Raw genomic sequence first — 18,103 nt, 5'->3', positions numbered from 1 at the left:
ATATTCTTTTGGATCTAATTAATAATTGAAAAATATATCTATGAGGAATTGCATATTCTGTAACTTATAATTACCATATTTAGAGTAATATTATATGACAAATGATTTACTTTAAGTGATGAGTTAAAGTAAGTATTAATTAGAGAAAACAACGTATTCATGGTTTAATTAAGGAAATGAATATTCATGGTTTCCTTCCAAAGATAAAATAAGGTAAGCATTAATTAGATACAGAAATAAGTACTATTAAACCAAGGCAGAATCAGTAGTTCATATCTAACATCTCTTGATTTTGAAATATTATTTTTTATTTGTATTGTATCAAACTAATATATCTTTTATATTATATCTTTAAGTAAAATTTATGCAAATATCTTTTCCTGTTGAGCAAAGGTTCTCCGAATTTTTTGATTTAATGCTTTGAGTTAATATAGTTAAGAGAATGGCAAGAGAGATTCTTATATTTTTTCTTTTGAAATATACAACTTTCGACTAATTGTTAGGTAATGAGAAAAATATATAAAAATTATTTCATATTGTCATAAAAATGGACGGAAAAAAGTTTTTTCCGAAACATATTAGATATATATATGATTATGTTGCCATAAAAAACTAAATGATCAATGATTTGTAATTTATATTTATAGCTTCCGTATTTTTCATATTATATTAAAAGAAAGATAGTCAAGCTTCATAGTAAGCGTAGTGAAAAAGTTATTTGGAACTTTTAGGATAAAACTTTAAAATATTTTAAATTTACTATATAAATGGGGAAAGTTAGGCGGAAGCATACTTTTGGCAAATTAAAAGATCGTGAAAGGGAAGCAATCTTGGGAATTCAAATTCAAAGGACAAAGAAGGAAAATATTATATAGACGAAATAATCTACCTAGGAAATATTTACTACAATGGAGAATTACTAAATTATGCAAAGAATATTTATTACAGTACTGATTTTATGGAAAGAATATATTTTACAAAAGGAAAAGAAATGCTCAAGTTTAAAATCTTTCATTAGGCAAAAATAAAAAGATTCAAGACTGATTCTTATTTAAGGAAGGAATAAGTACTAAGATTACCTAGAAGTCTCAAGATCACAAAGGAGTCCAAATTAAAAGTGGTTAAACTAATCAAGAGAAGACAATTAAATATGTTTGTGTCATAGATGTAGCAAAATTACTAGAGATTGTTATTTTCCTACTATAAGTTTCTTATTGTGATTTTTGGTTTGATCATAAAGTTGAGTGTTTATGTTTTTCAGATTTTTTTCAAGTCCATTCATTGAAGCAACGAATGATCATAGTGATGCAGTCTCTTGCATGGTGAAGAATCCAAATCACTTGAAAGAAGTATTTTGAGGTTCATTGGTATGATTATGTTCCAAATGCAATTTTGAGATTCTAGGAAAGATGAATAATTTTGCTTTTTTAATAATATATTATTGTTAAAGATAAAAATTGAACTTTAAGAATGAATCATGAACTGCGATATTGGTGGCTTATAAAAGTGAATGTGTTCTATTTAGTTTTTTGATTTTGCAAATTTGAATCTTCTTGTAGATATTCATCTATGAGATTTGGTTACCAGGTAGTCTATGTACGAGAATAGAATCACGAGTTAATGTTGTAGTAGTTGGTAAGTAAAAAAATTTCAATTAAAAGCGTATTTCATGTGAGTACTCATTATTTTTTTTATAAATAGTGTTTCAGACGTTATTTTATTTGAATTTTTTATTTGTAAAACAAATGATATAGAACATCTAACTATTTGACCTTTCTAGATTTTCAAAGGTAAATGAATACAATTGGATCAATGTGGGAACTGAACATCAACTAACAAGTATCCTTTGTGAGAAAAGGTATGTTAGATACTTTTTTAAGAGATTGTTTACAATTTTAAGATTACAATTTCGAAATTGTCATATCACTTAAATTATGATATCTTGGTTCAGATTGCTTTTAACGAGGTTGTTAAATTGTATGTCTTTGAATAGTGCTGAATTAGGATTAATAATGTGCTTATGCATATGTTAATTTGATCATGTATTCAGGCATGTTTTAAGACCATTATTTCTATAAAGTTGTAATATGATTTTTTGAATCCAAAAAATTATTAATAGATATTTTTTGTAATACTACTTTAGCTTTTGAATTTTTGTGTATGCTTATCAATTGAAAACTGATCCAAAACAAATAATTCTGATGATGCAATACTCTTAGAGCTTACTTATTAACTGGTTTGACCACAATGCAAGAGACAAGGTAAATTTATGTTGTTGACATATATTAGGATAGTAAAGAAAATATTTGTGTGATTTCTCCCTCGGATTTCAGAATTTTTGTGAACTACATTTTATGTATTAAAATAAAAGAGAAGAAAGTTTTAATTGGTTATGCCAAGTAATACAAAATTAAAAATTATTAAAAATATTAGTAGATGTATAATAAAATAACAAAATAACTTCTTTATTTTTAATCTGGACAAATTCAATATCACAAATTAGTACTAAATATGATATTATTTTGATTATAAATAAAAATGTTAAATGTGAAAAATTAATTAAAATTTTACGATAGATCTAAAAAAATGTATACCTAATGAGATAGATATAATATGAGGACATTTATACTTTGAATTAATTAAAAAATAAAGTAAGTAGATAATACACGAAAATATTAATGATTAATTTAGAAAATAAAAAAATAGAATAATAGAAAATTTTCATATAGATTTTTTTATTAGATATATTATGTTGAAAATAAAAATGGAGGTTGAATTTCTATTTTTCAAAGCAATGCAATCAATGCTCAAATAATAAAGATCACAATTTGAAATGATTAGTATTCTAATTCTTTAATACGATCCGCGCATCACGAGTTTTAATACTAGTATAAATGAATAAAGAGTACAATGAAAGAAAAAAATCAATATTCTTCGCATGCTTGAGAGGTATTTTTGACCCTTTTACCCTTTCGATCAGCATGCTTTTTTCCCTTTTCATATTGCAAAAAGGAAATTAGTAAATATCAGCAAGCTTCAAAGGTTGCAATTGCTCGATCTCTTTATATTTAATTTTTTCCCTTTTCCTTTTCAAGGAGGCTTTAAAATCTTTATCGTACAACATCCCAGATATGTCCAAAGTTGGTTTGTCCCTTTTCATAGTGGTTTAAAAGCTTTTATTTTTATCATATATATCCAGACAAAGTCCAATGGTAGGTGCTCTGATCTCTACACGTAAATGAAAAAGCTAAATCTGATGCAGATTGCAACAAATCTAGCAGCAAAGATAATCATATATACAACTCTTTTATGGGGCACTTATGATATAATTCCATTTGTAGCCATCTTATGGCTTCCAACAAACCTCCAAGAAATGAACACTTACCCTACATCATCCACCAAAATGTATCTAGAAGACTTACTCTAACTAATTTCTTTCCCAAAAACTATCAAGAAAGTAGGAAATTATGGGCAATTCGGTGCACGAAATATTTCACTTTTATTTAGGTTTGGGGAAGGATCGCACCTAAAGGGGATGCGATGTAGGTGGCCTACCCTAATACAAGTATCAGTGGTTGATTCTACAGCTCGAACCCGTAACTTATATGTCACATGGAGACAAACTTTACCGTTGCTCCAAGGCCCCCCTTCAAGAAAGTAGTAAATTGCGAAGGGAAATTCCTCACTCGGTACCTTATATTTATACTAAATTAAATAATTTAATCTTAAGAGTAATACAAAAAAAATTTATTAACAAAATATGAGAATATATTCCTTCTGAGACAGATTAATAAGAAAATAGGTCCAAATAAAGTCGAAAAAGAGGGAATATTATAGGTCTAACATACATTCGAGTACTAAACAATGAAACTCATCCATAATTAGGAATAATACGTGTACCTACACGACATTGTAATCATGATAAGAGAATTTTTTTTCCATGTGATAAGTTAAACCTACCAAAATTGGTATAGAAGGGAAATTACCAAATATGGTTTTACGAGGATTTAACTTTCATTACTCTTAAACTGTCATTTTCATGCAGTTGATCAATCATCTGGAGTCGTGAAAGTTCAAATGATCCTTGATACTGAAAGGCTGTTGGTTTTGCTCCCTGTTCACCAACCATTAGCTTTTGCTATTATATTTGAAACATCCATAATTTTGTGTCTAACAAGAGCAAAATTAGTCCCAAAAAAAAAAACAAGAAAAGTTCTATGATGTTTAAGAAAGAGCAGTTTGGTGGATAAAGTATCATGCATTCATGCAGAATTGGAGAAAGAGCCGCACCCCAAGGGGTGTGATGTAGATAACCTACCCTAATGAAAGCATTGGTGACTGCTTCCACGGCTCGTACCCCTAACCTATAGGTCACATGGAAATAACTTTACCGTTGCTCCAAGATTCCGATCCACTTATATGATATTTCCGAATAGAAAATAAAAAGTCATAAGTTTGAGTCTAACATTAGTGAAAGTGTGTTTTCTCTAAAATCCGAGTAACAATTAAACTTGTATTGTGGTTTTTAAAGATATGTGATTTAATCCAACACTAATTGGTAAACAAGGAATCAAATGTATAAATTAAAGAGTAAGGTAAGTCAAACTAGTGTGTAAGCAAGTCTCAACCTCGAGCTATGTCAACATCGAGGTAAGGTAGGTGAATAAGAACAATAAAATAATAATAAGGCAACTCAGATGAACAGTAAGCAAGAAAGTGATGTGTGTATCTCTTGTCAATGACTCATCTGTTACAAATGATTGGGATCCCCTTTATATAGTAGGAGAATCCTAAATAAGGTACACTTCTAATTATAGTAATCTTATTATACAACTGTCTAACCGCCTAGTACAAATCCGTTCCGGAATTTACGCCATGATCTTAGGGCCACTGCGGGAATCTCGCTCTTTTTGTTATGAAACCATAACGGTATTATCTCGAGGTTGGTCATGCTTGGCCTCGGTGTTCATCGAGCACTTCGATCTTCGAGTCTTGTACTCCGTCATCGGGCTCGAGCCCGGTCCATTTTAAACTTATTCTCGAAGCGGCTCCTCGAGCCTACGAAATCGGGCACACCTGATTTCGACCGTATACAAAGGCACAATTAGTTAATGGTATCACTTCACTTCATATGCCGAACATGAATAATTTTTTAAATACCAATATCAAACGTTCGAAAGTTTTATTTCTGGAATTTCTCCAAAGTTTGGTGCTCTGGCCTGATGATGGAACTGTTCTCATTTTTTTAGCCTCTTGGGTTCGGTCAAGGCATATGAACAAAGTATAGCTTTGAGCGCTTTTCATTTAATAAGCCTTATATATTACGAATTTAGATTAGTTGGGGTCTCTGCTATCGAATGGTGGATGAGAAACCAAAAAAAAGGTATAATTCAAGCAAACATATATAACGCAAAGGGAGGATATTGATATGGACTTTTAGTGATGCTTTTGCTAAAGAATATAATGAGTTCCATTAATTTAAAAGAAAACTCTCAATTTTGCAATAATTATTTCAAGCTGTGGACCATTTGAGACATACGTTTACATCAAGCAGTTCTTGGAAGTTACTCCTTTTTTCCCTTCGAAAGTTACTCTTACCCCCTATATCTTTTTGTTTCCTTTTTGGTAAATTTCGTTTTTTTTTTTTAAATTTTGTAATCAAAAGAATTTGGATTTCTTCTTTGGCTTTGGTAAAATGACTTGTATTTCTATAAATACATGAGATAAGAAGTGTACCTCGCACAGATATTTCTTCTCTAATCGATATCGTTTTATTCCTTTTGAAGAAAAGATTGATAAATTTAGCTAAATGAAATCTGGAATATTTAATATCATTTTTGAGAATAAAGAATAACACAATTTGGTTATGCATGCACTTAGTCTTCATCCATCAAAGAAAATATGAAAATAATTCGAAAATTTGAGAATAAAGAACAACACAATTTGTGCACTTAGTCTTCATCCATCAAGATAAGCATTAAACCTTTTATAAAATATAAGTGCGAATTTTATATCAGTCATTAGTTAAAAGTACACTAGCTTTGCACGCAAACCAGCTAATTATGAATTCCATTATTAGCTGGCACAAAATAGTGGGTCTTTATAAAATAAAATCAATTTAAGAATCTTCATTTTCTATTTAAACACCACATTTTGTCCATGCCCCAGAAAGAAAAAACAATTTGACAATTTAATTGAACGAGTTAAGCTATTTTCTATATAATAATTTTTTCAAAATTAACAAGGTGATTAGATTTTATAAACAGAAAAAAAAAACACATTGAGGCAGGACAGTCAACTATTTAACTGAATCATTGAATCAATGTATGTTCGTAAATCACCAATTAACAAACAATATAATCACGAGAAATACTGTAGAAAAATCCTTAAAACCAATAGACGATTGTTGCCATCTTGTATTTTTCAAAGGGAAAAAATTTAGATTTGCCCTTATACTTTGCGAGAAGATTTAACTTTACCTTCCGATAGAAGTTTGTTTCATTCATATTCTCGAAAGGCAAATTTGAAGGTTAAACCTTCTAGTAATAATTGGTGAACCCAATGGATTGAGTTGGACAATCTCGAAGAAGGCATCCTTGGTAAAGATACTAAAGATTAGTGGTCGACATGGTAAATTAAAAAGTTAGATTAAAGAAGAATCATATATCTTGCCATATATATGATCTTTTATGATGAACATGAACGAAAAGAAAGGAAACACAATGGATAAATTCCTCGAAATTGAAAGTGATCCCACCAATGCAGGAGTGTTATATTATCACCACTTATTGTTATAATATATACTCCGTACACTAGCTATTATCACATATATCTTCACACTTTCATATATGCTTTTCATTTGAGAGATTATATTTGAACTAGCTTGTGCTTAAAAAAACATATTGATTGATGAAAATATATAATAAGAGAAGTAGGAACTATTAACAATATTGGCCATCGTGAGATACTTAAAAAACCACATCACCATTGCTAAGGAAAGTGGTGGATTGATTGAAATCTTTTTCGCCCTTAACAAGAGGTTTTGAATTCAAGCTCTAAATTTGAAAAACTTGTTGGTAGAGAGTGTTTATTACAGTAAATTTTGAATATCGAATGATTTACCAACAAAAAGAATTGCACCCACCAACCAACCAATTATAATAGCGGGGCCAAATGTAAAGATCTATGCCAAGTGTGAAAACAAAAAAGGACCACCTCAATATCCTAAAAGCCCTAGTCGCCCCCCACCCAAAGCATTCCAGTTGGCATTCATAAACAGTTGCAATTTATTTTAATTGCCACAGATAGTACTTGACTTAGAATGCATACAGTTAGCACTAGAAGATTTATGTAGTTGGCATCCTCTTTTCACCCAATAATAGCAGTAAAATTACTACTTTTTTGGGTTCCTTTTGCTGCCCTTATCTTTTCTTTATTAAAATTAACCCAAGAACATCAAGCTATTATCATCATTTCAAATAAAGGTACAAGTATTAATTAAAAGCATATATGTGATATATCTATGCAGTACATGCATTAATACTTTGATAAACAGAAACTGCTTTGTGCTTTACCGGTTGAAACTAGTAACCTGAAAAGATACCACAGTAAGTTAAAATATTTGAATAGGTGTAAATGTTCTCAATAGTGATAAATGCATGTAAGGTAAATCGAAATAAAAATCACATATTTTCTTACTGAAGATTGTACAGAAGTTGGGTTAGGCTCCAAAAATACAAATAATTAATGACATTAGGGTCCAAAAAGGAACAAGATTAGGAAGAACAAACATAAACAAAGCAAATGTGGGGTCTAAGAAGAAAATACTACAGTATTTTTATGAAGTCTTTAGGCTATATTTCATTGGCCATCTCTGTCCTCTTTTGTGTTTCCTGCTAGAATTGTACCTGCATATGGCTCCTAGCAAATGAGGTTTCACTTACTGGTTGTACAATAAACAGACTGCTTAATTCTCATAATACTATTACTACTGTGTATGTCACTCTTCTCTTTGTTTTTCCAAAAAATATACTTAGTAGCTAGTTTATTGCCTTCCCCGATCTCTTTTTTCCTATTTTCTTGTGATTTCTGGTTCATGATACATTACAACTCTTGTTTGTTCTTAAGCTACTTATAACTTTGTGATCCATATCTGATTATCTTATTTATGTTCATGCTCTTAAAAATTCTAATTTAGAGTTAGATTATCTCAGCTGTTTCTTTTTTCTTTTGTTTTGTTTTTATCTGAGAATTAAATTTATTCTCCAGTTTTTTTGTTTTCTCTCTAAATTGTGATCATTCCCTTTTCTCCTCTAGTTTCTTTGTTGAACATTAAGATTTAAGTTTGGTAGAAGAGTGGCCTGGGTTAAAACTATTTTCTTTTTTGTTGGTGAAGTTAAGTCATGCGAAACTAGAAACTAATTCTGCTTGCTATTGAATTGCAGGAATTTGTTTGAGAGTATATTAAAGACCAATTTCTATATATGAGCATGCATACTATATTTACCGAAAGGAATGAAACTGCAACTTGGTGGGGCAGCCTTGTGCCTCAATCAGTGGAGTCTTTCAAATCTGCATCTATGACTATGAAGCAGCCTTCCAAGGGGGACACTACTGAATTTACTACTTCCTCTGGTAATGATCAATGTTATTTAATCTATAATAGCCGGTTATTAGTTATAAATGTTTAATAAATTATCAAATAGAATTAATGTTTATCATTAAAATTTACATGTAATTACTTTATAAGTGACATAATCTTAAAGACATGCATGGTTATATATATATGTTCATTTTCATGGTTTTGGTTTCTAACAATTTTAGTATTGCAATCTTAGAGCTTTATGCTAAGGAATAAGAACATATTGTATGAAAGTTGAGTCTTGTTGTCCTTTCTCTAAATAGTAAATTGGAACTGAGTAGGAAATCAACGAAGATGCATAATATTGATAAATATGGCTACTGGAAAGAGAAGGAAAACTTGTTCAGCATTCTGTATCTCTGACTTCTGTTGGGAATAAACCCCTTACCAAAATAATATTCACGGTAATAAAGCGGAATAATAATGTAGCACCGAGATACGGTAATTAACAAGAATAAAAGAGTAACAATGACACCAAGATTTTTACGTGGAAAACCCTTCTGAATAAGGGAAAAAAACCACGACCCCGAGAGGAGCAACTGATATCACTATAGTAAGGAATTTTACACTTTGTAGGTCGGAGGTAAATACTCCAAAGACCACTACAACACTCAAAAGAAATAACCCTCTTTTGATATTCCCACCTCACTACAATATCGCTCACTCTCTATTTTCCTCACAGACTATTTTCTTATACCTTGTCTGTGAAACCTCACTCTTTCTTTCTCTCTTTGTTGGTGTGTAGAAATGAGAGTTGAAGCTCTCCTTTTATAGCCAAAGCTTCACCCTCTAAAGCCTACAATATTTGACAATTTACACACACTTTTCACAATTCAACAAAGTTGGCTACCAAACCAAAGAAATTCAACAAGGTTGGCTACCAAACCAAACTAATTCAACAAGGTTGGCTACCAACCAAACCAAGTCAACAAGGTTGGCTACCAAACCAAAGAAAACTCTTATTAGGCACATGCCTAATACTTCTTCAATGAGATGGACATCATCAATCTCCCCTCCAGTCTCATTCATCTAGAGGAGGTAGCACTGTCTTCTAGTTTGAGTGCATGCCGACAAGTTCTTTGCATAGCTCGAACTTGTTCCTTGGTACCACCTTGGTCAGCATATCTGCGGGATTCTCACTTGTAGAAATCTTCAAGACTTTTAGAGATTCATCATCTACCATTTCTCGAATCCAATGATATCTCACATCAATGTGTTTGGTCCTTGCATGGTACATAGAGTTCTTGCTAAGGTCTATTGCACTTTGACTGTCACAATAGACGACATACTCCTTCTGATGCAATCCAAGCTCTTGAAGGAATCGCTTGAGCCATATCATCTCCTTGCCAGTTTCTGTAGCGGCAATGTACTCTGCTTCAGTTGTTGAAAGTGCAACGCACTTCTGCAACTTAGACTGCCATGATATAGCTCCCCCTGAAAATGTAAATAAATATCCAGTAGTAGATTTTCTGTTGTCAATGTCACCTGCCATATCAGCATCTGTATAGCCCTTCAAGATTGGATCAGATCCTCCAAAGCACAAACAATCTCCCGTGGTACCTCTCAGGTACCTGAGTATCCACTTGACTGCTTCCCAATGTTCCTTTCCAGGATTTTCAAGAAACCTGCTGACAACACCAACTGCGTGAGCAATATCTGGTCTAGTACATACCATTGCATACATCAAGCTTCCGACTGCTGAAGCATAAGGAACTTTAGCCATGTTCCCTTTCTCCTCCACTGTTGTAGGACACATCTTCTTACTCAACTTTAGATGACCAGCAAGAGGTGTGCTGACTGGCTTAGCATTCTTCATGTTGAAGCGTTCTAGTACACGTTCAATGTACTTCTCCTGAGATAGCCACAACTTTCTACTTGTTCTCTCTCGAACTATCTTCATCCCTAGAATTTGTTGTGCTGGGCCCAAGTCCTTCATATCAAATGACTTGGACAGATCTCCTTTCAACTTTGCTATCAACCCCTTGTCTTTTCCTACAATTAACATGTCATCCACATACAACAACAATATAATAAAGTTATTCTCAGAAAATCTTTTGAAGTATACACATGGATCAGAATAGGTCTTTAGGTATGTTTGACTTTTCATGAATGAATCAAACTTCATGTACCACTGCCTTGGTGCCTGCTTCAATCCATAAAGACTCTTATTCAATTTGCACACCATGTGTTTCTTTCCAGCTACTTCAAATCCTTCTGGTTGCTCCATATAAATCTCCTCTTCCAAATCTCCATGAAGAAATGCAGTTTTCACATCCAACTGCTCCACTTCAAGATCTAGGCTAGCTGCTAAGCTCAAAATTGTTCGAATAGAAGTCATTTTAACAACGGGGGAGAAAATTTCGTCAAAATCAATACCTTTCTTCTGTTCGAAGCCTTTAACCACCAATCGAGCTTTGTATCTGACCAGCTTGCCATCTCCATCTTTCTTGAGTTTAAAGACCCATTTGCATTTGAGTGGTCTTTTACCCTTTGGAAGTTCAACCAGCTTGTATGTGCCATTTTTCTGGAGAGATTCCATCTCTTCTTGCATAGCTTTCATCCACTGGTTCTTTTCTGGATGGGACAACACCTCCTTAAGACTTTCTGGCTCCCCCTCATCACTGATGAGGACATACTCTGTGGAAGGGTACCTGCGTGACTCTACCCTTGGCCTCTCTGATCTCCTCAGAGGTTGAGGTTGTTCTTCTCCCTGAGTGGGGTGCTCCACTTCCTCGACACCTTCATCAAGTTGCTCCCCATGCTCAATAACCTCACCAGGTTGCTCCCCCTGCTCGGCAACCTCGTCGGTCGTACTTTCTGCACTTGTGGGATTGTTAGAAGTAGAAGGAATAGTAACAAAGTTAGGAATTATACCATTCTTCGCCTTTTCTGACATATCAGCAGCAGTTCCAACTTCACTTTCTCGGAAGACTACATCTCTACTTCTGATGACATTCTTCTTTACAGGATCCCACAGTCTGTACCCGAACTCTTCATCTCCATATCCGATAAATATGCAGGGAATAGATTTATCATCCAGCTTTGTTCTCTGCTCTTTTGGTACATGTGCAAAAGCTCTGCAACCGAACACCTTCAGATGCGAGTAGGACACCTCCTTGTTGGTCCAGACTCTCTCTGGGATTTCAAACGCCAACGGAACTGATGGACTCCTATTGATCAGGTAACAGGCTGTCTGAACTGCTTCACCCCAGAATGACTTAGGCAGTTTAGCCATTCTGAGCATGCTTCTCACCTTCTCCACAATGGTGCGGTTCATCCTCTCGGCTACGCCATTGTGCTGTGGGGTTCCAGGAACTGTCTTTTCATGTCTGATCCCATGACTTGAACAATACTCTTCAAATTCCCTTGAAGTGTACTCACCTCCATTGTCACTTCGGAGACGCTTTAGCTTTCGACCCGTCTCCCTTTCTACTAGAGCATGAAACTTCTGGAAAACTTGAAACACCTGATCTTTGGTTTTCAAAATATAAACCCATAATTTTCGTGAAGCATCATCAATAAAAGTAACAAAATATTTGTTACCGCCCATTGATTCAATTTCCATTGGGCCGCAAACATCAGAATATACTAAATCAAGTATATTCAATTTTCTTTCAGACGATGTCTGAAATGAGACTCTATGCTGCTTACCAAATAAACAGTAGTCACAAGGTTTTACAGTTGTACCTTTGGCATAAGAAATGAGTGATTTCTTGGCAAGAATCTGCAATCCCTTCTCGCTCATATGACCCATTCTTTTGTGCCATAAATCTACAGAAATCTCATCTTGTGCTGCGTTCAATTCACCTTGGCATATTTCTGCATTTGTCCTGTACAACGTGCCACGAGCAACTCCCTTTGCAATCACCAATGATCCCTTAGTGAGTCTCCACTTTTGATTTGCAAAATAACTCTCGTATCCATCTCGGTCTAAAGCAATTCCCGAGATCAAGTTCATCCGCAAATCAGGTACATGCCGCACATCCTTTAGAACCAATGTGCATCCGACATTTGTCTTGATACAAATGTCACCAATCCCCGCAATCTTTGAGTAACTTGTGTTACCCATTTTCACTGTGCCGAAATCACCTGCTACATATCTGCAAAAAAGATCTCTTACCGGTGTGGCATGGTGAGATGCCGCTGTGTCAACCACCCATTCCGACTCTGGACCTGACAGGTGCATGCATTCCTCTTCCTCATTTATAAAGAGGACAACATTATCATTATTTTGCACCATGGCGGCTGTGTTGTCGTCATTCTTCTGGCCACTGGTTTCACCTTTGCCCTTCCTTGGATTTGGGCAATCTCTTTTGAAGTGACCTGGTTGATTACAGTTGTAGCAATTTCTGACTCTTGATTTGGATCGGTTCTTTGACTTCCCACGAGCTCCGGATCTACCATAGTTGTTCGAACTCCTTTGATAACTCCTGCCTCTACCTTCTGTGATGAGAGCCTGTCCTTGATTTTCAGGCTTCTTTCTCATCTTCTCATTGAGTAGAAGAGCCGATGTGACATCTTTCAACTCAATAGTAGTCTTACCGTGCAGGATGGTTGTTGCCAAATTATCGTACGAAGATGGCAACGAGTTCAATAGCAAGATGGCTTTATCTTCTTCCTCGATTTTCACTCCGAGGTTGGCAAGCTGTGTGATTAGTCCGTTAAACACATTTAAATGTGACAAAAAATTCGTACCTTCACTCATGTGTAGGGCGTATAACTGCTTCTTCAGGTACAATTTATTTGTCAGCGTTTTGGACATGTATAGGCTTTCCAACCTTGTCCAAATTCCACGTGCAGTGTCTTCATCAATGATGTTATTTACCACATCATCTGATAAGTGCAACCTGATTGCACTAGCAGCTCTTTCATCCAAGTCAGCCCAATCCTCAGCTTTCATGGTATCAGGCTTTTTGGAATCAACATCTAGAACCTTGTGTAATCCTTGTTGGATGAGCAGATCTCTCATCCTTCTTTGCCATGTTGAGAAACCGTTATCTCCATTGAATTTTGCTACCTCGTACTTTACTCCGGACATTTTTATTTTTCACCAAGTATAGTACTACCGACAGTGAATAGTATTTCAGTGAACGAGCAGAACCTGTGCTCTGATACCAGTTGTTGGGAATAAACCCCTTACCAAAATAATATTCACGGTAATAAAGCGGAATAATAATGTAGCACCGAGATACGGTAATTAACAAGAATAAAAGAGTAACAATGACACCAAGATTTTTACGTGGAAAACCCTTCTGAATAAGGGGAAAAAAACCACGACCCCGAGAGGAGCAACTGATATCACTATAGTAAGGAATTTTACACTTTGTAGGTCGGAGGTAAATACTCCAAAGACCACTACAACACTCAAAAGAAATAACCCTCTTTTGATATTCCCACCTCACTACAATATCGCTCACTCTCTATTTTCCTCACAGACTATTTTCTTATACCTTGTCTGTGAAACCTCACTCTTTCTTTCTCTCTTTGTTGGTGTGTAGAAATGAGAGTTGAAGCTCTCCTTTTATAGCCAAAGCTTCACCCTCTAAAGCCTACAATATTTGACAATTTACACACACTTTTCACAATTCAACAAAGTTGGCTACCAAACCAAAGAAATTCAACAAGGTTGGCTACCAAACCAAACTAATTCAACAAGGTTGGCTACCAACCAAACCAAGTCAACAAGGTTGGCTACCAAACCAAAGAAAACTCTTATTAGGCACATGCCTAATACTTCTTCAATGAGATGGACATCATCAACTTCAATTGCCAAATTGTTGACAAAGTTTCACATTGATGAAAAGAAAAAGAAGATAACGTGTAAAGATCTCTTAATTATATAATCATATAAAGAGTATTATCTTAACCCAACAGTTAGTATTACACCCAATGATTTTGACAGGACAAGTATGAAGATGACGAAGTAATGTGTGGGGCTCGAAAGCTAGCTCTTGGACATTGATGACCACAAATACTCAAATGATGTGTGAGGTGTATACACAATGAACCTCCAAATAAATACATCAAGTGATGGTCATGTGGACTTTAGTTCAAGGGGCTTGGTGAAAAGCCATGTGGAACTTAATCGAGGAAAAGATTGTTGGGTATGCCACGCTGATAGCTGAAATAGAAAGGAGGCTACATAAACTTTTAATGGTGTGAGGCCTTTTGAGAAAAATAGTGTGAGTTAGGTGTAAAGCGTACATTATCAGACCATATTTAAGATATATTTCGGCTATCTTAATCCAACACCTGAAGGTAAGATCAAGAAGAGATTGATTGGAATTCTATCGACCTACTTAAGGCTCAAATTGTGTTGTCATTCTCACTAAAATAAGCTCCTAGAGAATCGTTGAAGATCATAAGCAATTTACATCTAAGCTTTGGGAATATGTATTGTTGCTGCTTCTTTTCATTTAATTTCTATTGATCTATATATAGAATCTCAACTACAATCTTTCTCACTTTGTCCTAAGGTCACCATCTTACAAAAAGTTCACATTTCCTGATCCTTTTTTCCCCTAAAAGGATCATTCTTCTATGTTGTTTTAACCAGTTCGAGTTATATATTGTTTGGCACTTCCATTAAGCTCTTATTAATAATTATGCAGAATCTCAGTCAGGCGATTCCAAATCTTCAGAAAAGCTTTCAAATGTTGTGGATGGTGTTTCTATGAAATCATCTAATACGGACTATCAAGGCCACTTTGAGCCCCTGGTAAATTTTCTTGGATTAACTTATATAGAATGTCAGTGTAAAAACTTTTTATATTTATTAGGGTAACCTGCTTTATTTTTAGGTTATAAATTCCACATATTGTGAACGATTATGCTGATAGTATAAAGTGTTTTTATTTTATGAAAAAAGCATGAAAGCTAACATGTTGTCATTAACTCCTGATTGCTCTTCTCATTGGTTTTTTTCTGCTTGTCCGCCAGATTTATGCAAAGTATCCTTATGGAGAGAAGAGCCTTGGGTTATTTTCAACTTATGGTTCTCAAGTTTCGGTATTACTTCTTTCTCATGTCTGAAACTAGTTACAGTATTATTTTCCTGCACTAAAAATTACAAATGTTTTTGCAGTCAAATGAATGTTTATTTTAACTGGTTCCAAATAGATAACAAGCTTTATCTCTTTAGTATCCTTCAAAATATATTCTTAACTGGTTCCATCTTTAATCCAAAAAGAAGTTTAACACACATGCTCCACATTTCATAAGCCTCTTTACTGTGTAAAGAAAGATGATCGATGTATAGATTTTCTTCGTTTCAAACTAAATGGAATATTTGTTGCATCAGTATCTGCCTATTTTAGCTAGAATTTAACTTATATTCACCTTCAGTATAATGAAATGCTTACAACAGCTTAACCTATTGTAGAAAGTTGCTTGTCTTATTTTCATGTTACTAGTTCCATTTCTTATGAATAGCGACGTGTAATTACACTATCTCTTTTGCTGACATTTCTGGAAGTTTTCTATACTCCGTCCTGTCTTATTCGTTGGAAGTATTGTCTAAAATTCTTTTTATCAAAGGATACGGAAAGTAATATACTCATAACAGAGTTTCTATTCTCAAAATTTTCAAGGGCCGTGTTATGCTACCACTGAATTTGACCTCTGATGAAGGCCCGATATTTGTCAATGCGAAGCAGTATCATGGGATACTTAGGCGTAGAAAGTTTCGTGCAAAGGAGATGGAGAATAAATTGCTTAAACCACGCAAGGTAAATTTCTTTGCTTAACTCCAATTGCAGTTACTATTTATCCACATATGCATATCCAATCATCGACTCTTTTAACTTGTAAATATTATGCTTAATATGAAAATTTAAGAGAAAAAGAGTAGTTCCATGGGAAATTGTAGCACTATGGTTTTACTCAAATTTCCTGTCCTGTTCTCACTGTGGTTGCTTAATTTTTGCATTGGTCAGCCATTCTTGCACCTCTCGCGCCATCTCCATGCCATGCGCCGACCTAGGGGAGGTGGTGGCCGCTTCTTGAACACAAGGAAGATGAATGGAAGTACCAATGATGGTACAACCAAGACTAGTAACAGGAAATCTCAACCCACTGGATCACAGAATTCTGAAGTTCTGCAGTCTGATCATATAGGCAATTTTAACTCACCAAAGGAAACAACAAGCAGAATGTCCTGTAATTCATCAGAGGTTACAAGCTTCTACTCCAGGGGAGATCTTGATACTTATCCAGTTCACAATCCTAGGCCATCAGTTCAGGCTTTTTTTTATATGATGAATACTGGCCATGATATTCTCATGGGCAGTAAGTGGGGTTCTGCAGCAGCAGATAGTTGCTGCAACCTCAACATTTGATAACGTCGTCCTTACTACAACCAAATTGACATATCTGGACTATGTTCCTATCGCGGTTTGGTTCCTTGGCTATCGACAGGCAGTTCATCCTTGGCTTATCCGCATTAAGGTGTCACCTCCATCGTTCCATTAGCTATCAAGCTACATGGATGTTACTAGGTGCTAAAACCTTAATGCAGTTTACTTATAGCAATAGTAATACATGTATCCTAAACCTAAATAAAGTTCATGTGAATGTCCAAATAATCAGGTTTGCGATGTTGTGCATATATATGTTGGTTTGTAAAAATACAGTTGATCATATGTTGATGATTAAACTTGATATTCACTAATGTGTAATTTGGTGTGTTTTAGACTGGAAGTGTATTTGGATGGAAATGAAGTGTTTATGTTATACTTATAATATTTTGGATATAAGTTTGTATAATATGTGCAATGTCTACTGCTCAGACATATATAAGTTACCTTCCTATTATTCACTTTCATCAGAAATATTTCTAGTTTTGTGAGATAATTGGAAAAGGTAGAACTCAAGGTTCACTTATAGTGAAACTATATTCTAAAATGAAAAAAAATAGGAAGTCGAATAGATAATCAACATAAGGATCATATCTTCTTTCACGGGTTAATTTCAGTGATGTCATTCAACTATCTTTCAATTTCACTAAAGTTACTCAACTATTTTTTGTCACTTAAAAGTAACTAAATTTTATCATTGTCACTAAAAAGTCATTTTGGCTCAAACCCCTACCATAAATATGACAAATGAATTTCAATAAGGGGACAAACACACACCCCAAATAAAATTAGGTCTTGTGATTTTTTGGGAGGTTTTGATTGTACAGTATAATCTTTCTTTTGTCTAAACAATTGCAGTAAGTTGTCTATAATTGCATGTCTATTGACAATTTTTATGCACTCTAATTACATATGTTGCTTACTAAGCAGGTTATTTGTATGCTGGTGTAAGCAACACTTTGAAATTAATATAATGGTTGTTTGTGAAAATAGATTCTTATTAGCCTTATTATTCTTGGGAATTTTTATATTCCTATGCCATATAGGAAACTATATTACCTTCAATGTTTAAGGTTTGATATAATTAGATTTAGTATACCTAATTATC

At 34.3% G+C, this 18,103-nt stretch overlaps 1 protein-coding gene across 1 annotated transcript; it reads left to right on the top strand.

Moving 5' to 3' along the window:
• Positions 1 to 7,865: 7,865 nt before the first annotated feature.
• LOC107826067 (nuclear transcription factor Y subunit A-10-like) lies at positions 7,866 to 17,404 on the top strand. The gene is made up of 6 exons (XM_075253932.1): positions 7,866 to 7,994; positions 8,445 to 8,634; positions 15,253 to 15,359; positions 15,581 to 15,649; positions 16,231 to 16,368; positions 16,576 to 17,404. The coding sequence occupies exons 2-6, from the start codon at positions 8,484 to 8,486 to the stop codon at positions 16,975 to 16,977; spliced, it is 867 nt and encodes a 288-aa protein (XP_075110033.1). The 5' UTR covers positions 7,866 to 7,994; positions 8,445 to 8,483; the 3' UTR covers positions 16,978 to 17,404.
• Positions 17,405 to 18,103: the final 699 nt, after the last annotated feature.

The sequence above is a fragment of the Nicotiana tabacum genome, chromosome 5, assembly GCF_000715075.1.
Source record: "Nicotiana tabacum cultivar K326 chromosome 5, ASM71507v2, whole genome shotgun sequence".
Taxonomy (NCBI): Eukaryota; Viridiplantae; Streptophyta; class Magnoliopsida; order Solanales; family Solanaceae; genus Nicotiana; species Nicotiana tabacum.
Note: the sequence above shows the minus strand (reverse complement) of the source record. Positions and strands in the feature narration are given on the sequence as shown.

Coding starts and splice junctions, on each gene's coding strand:
- LOC107826067 (XM_075253932.1), top strand. CDS start 8,484: ATGAGCATGCATACTATATTTACCGAAAGGAATGAAACTGCAACTTGG. Junction 15,650..16,230: donor CTTATGGTTCTCAAGTTTCG/GTATTACTTCTT, acceptor AAAATTTTCAAG/GGCCGTGTTATGCTACCACT. Junction 16,369..16,575: donor AATTGCTTAAACCACGCAAG/GTAAATTTCTTT, acceptor TGCATTGGTCAG/CCATTCTTGCACCTCTCGCG.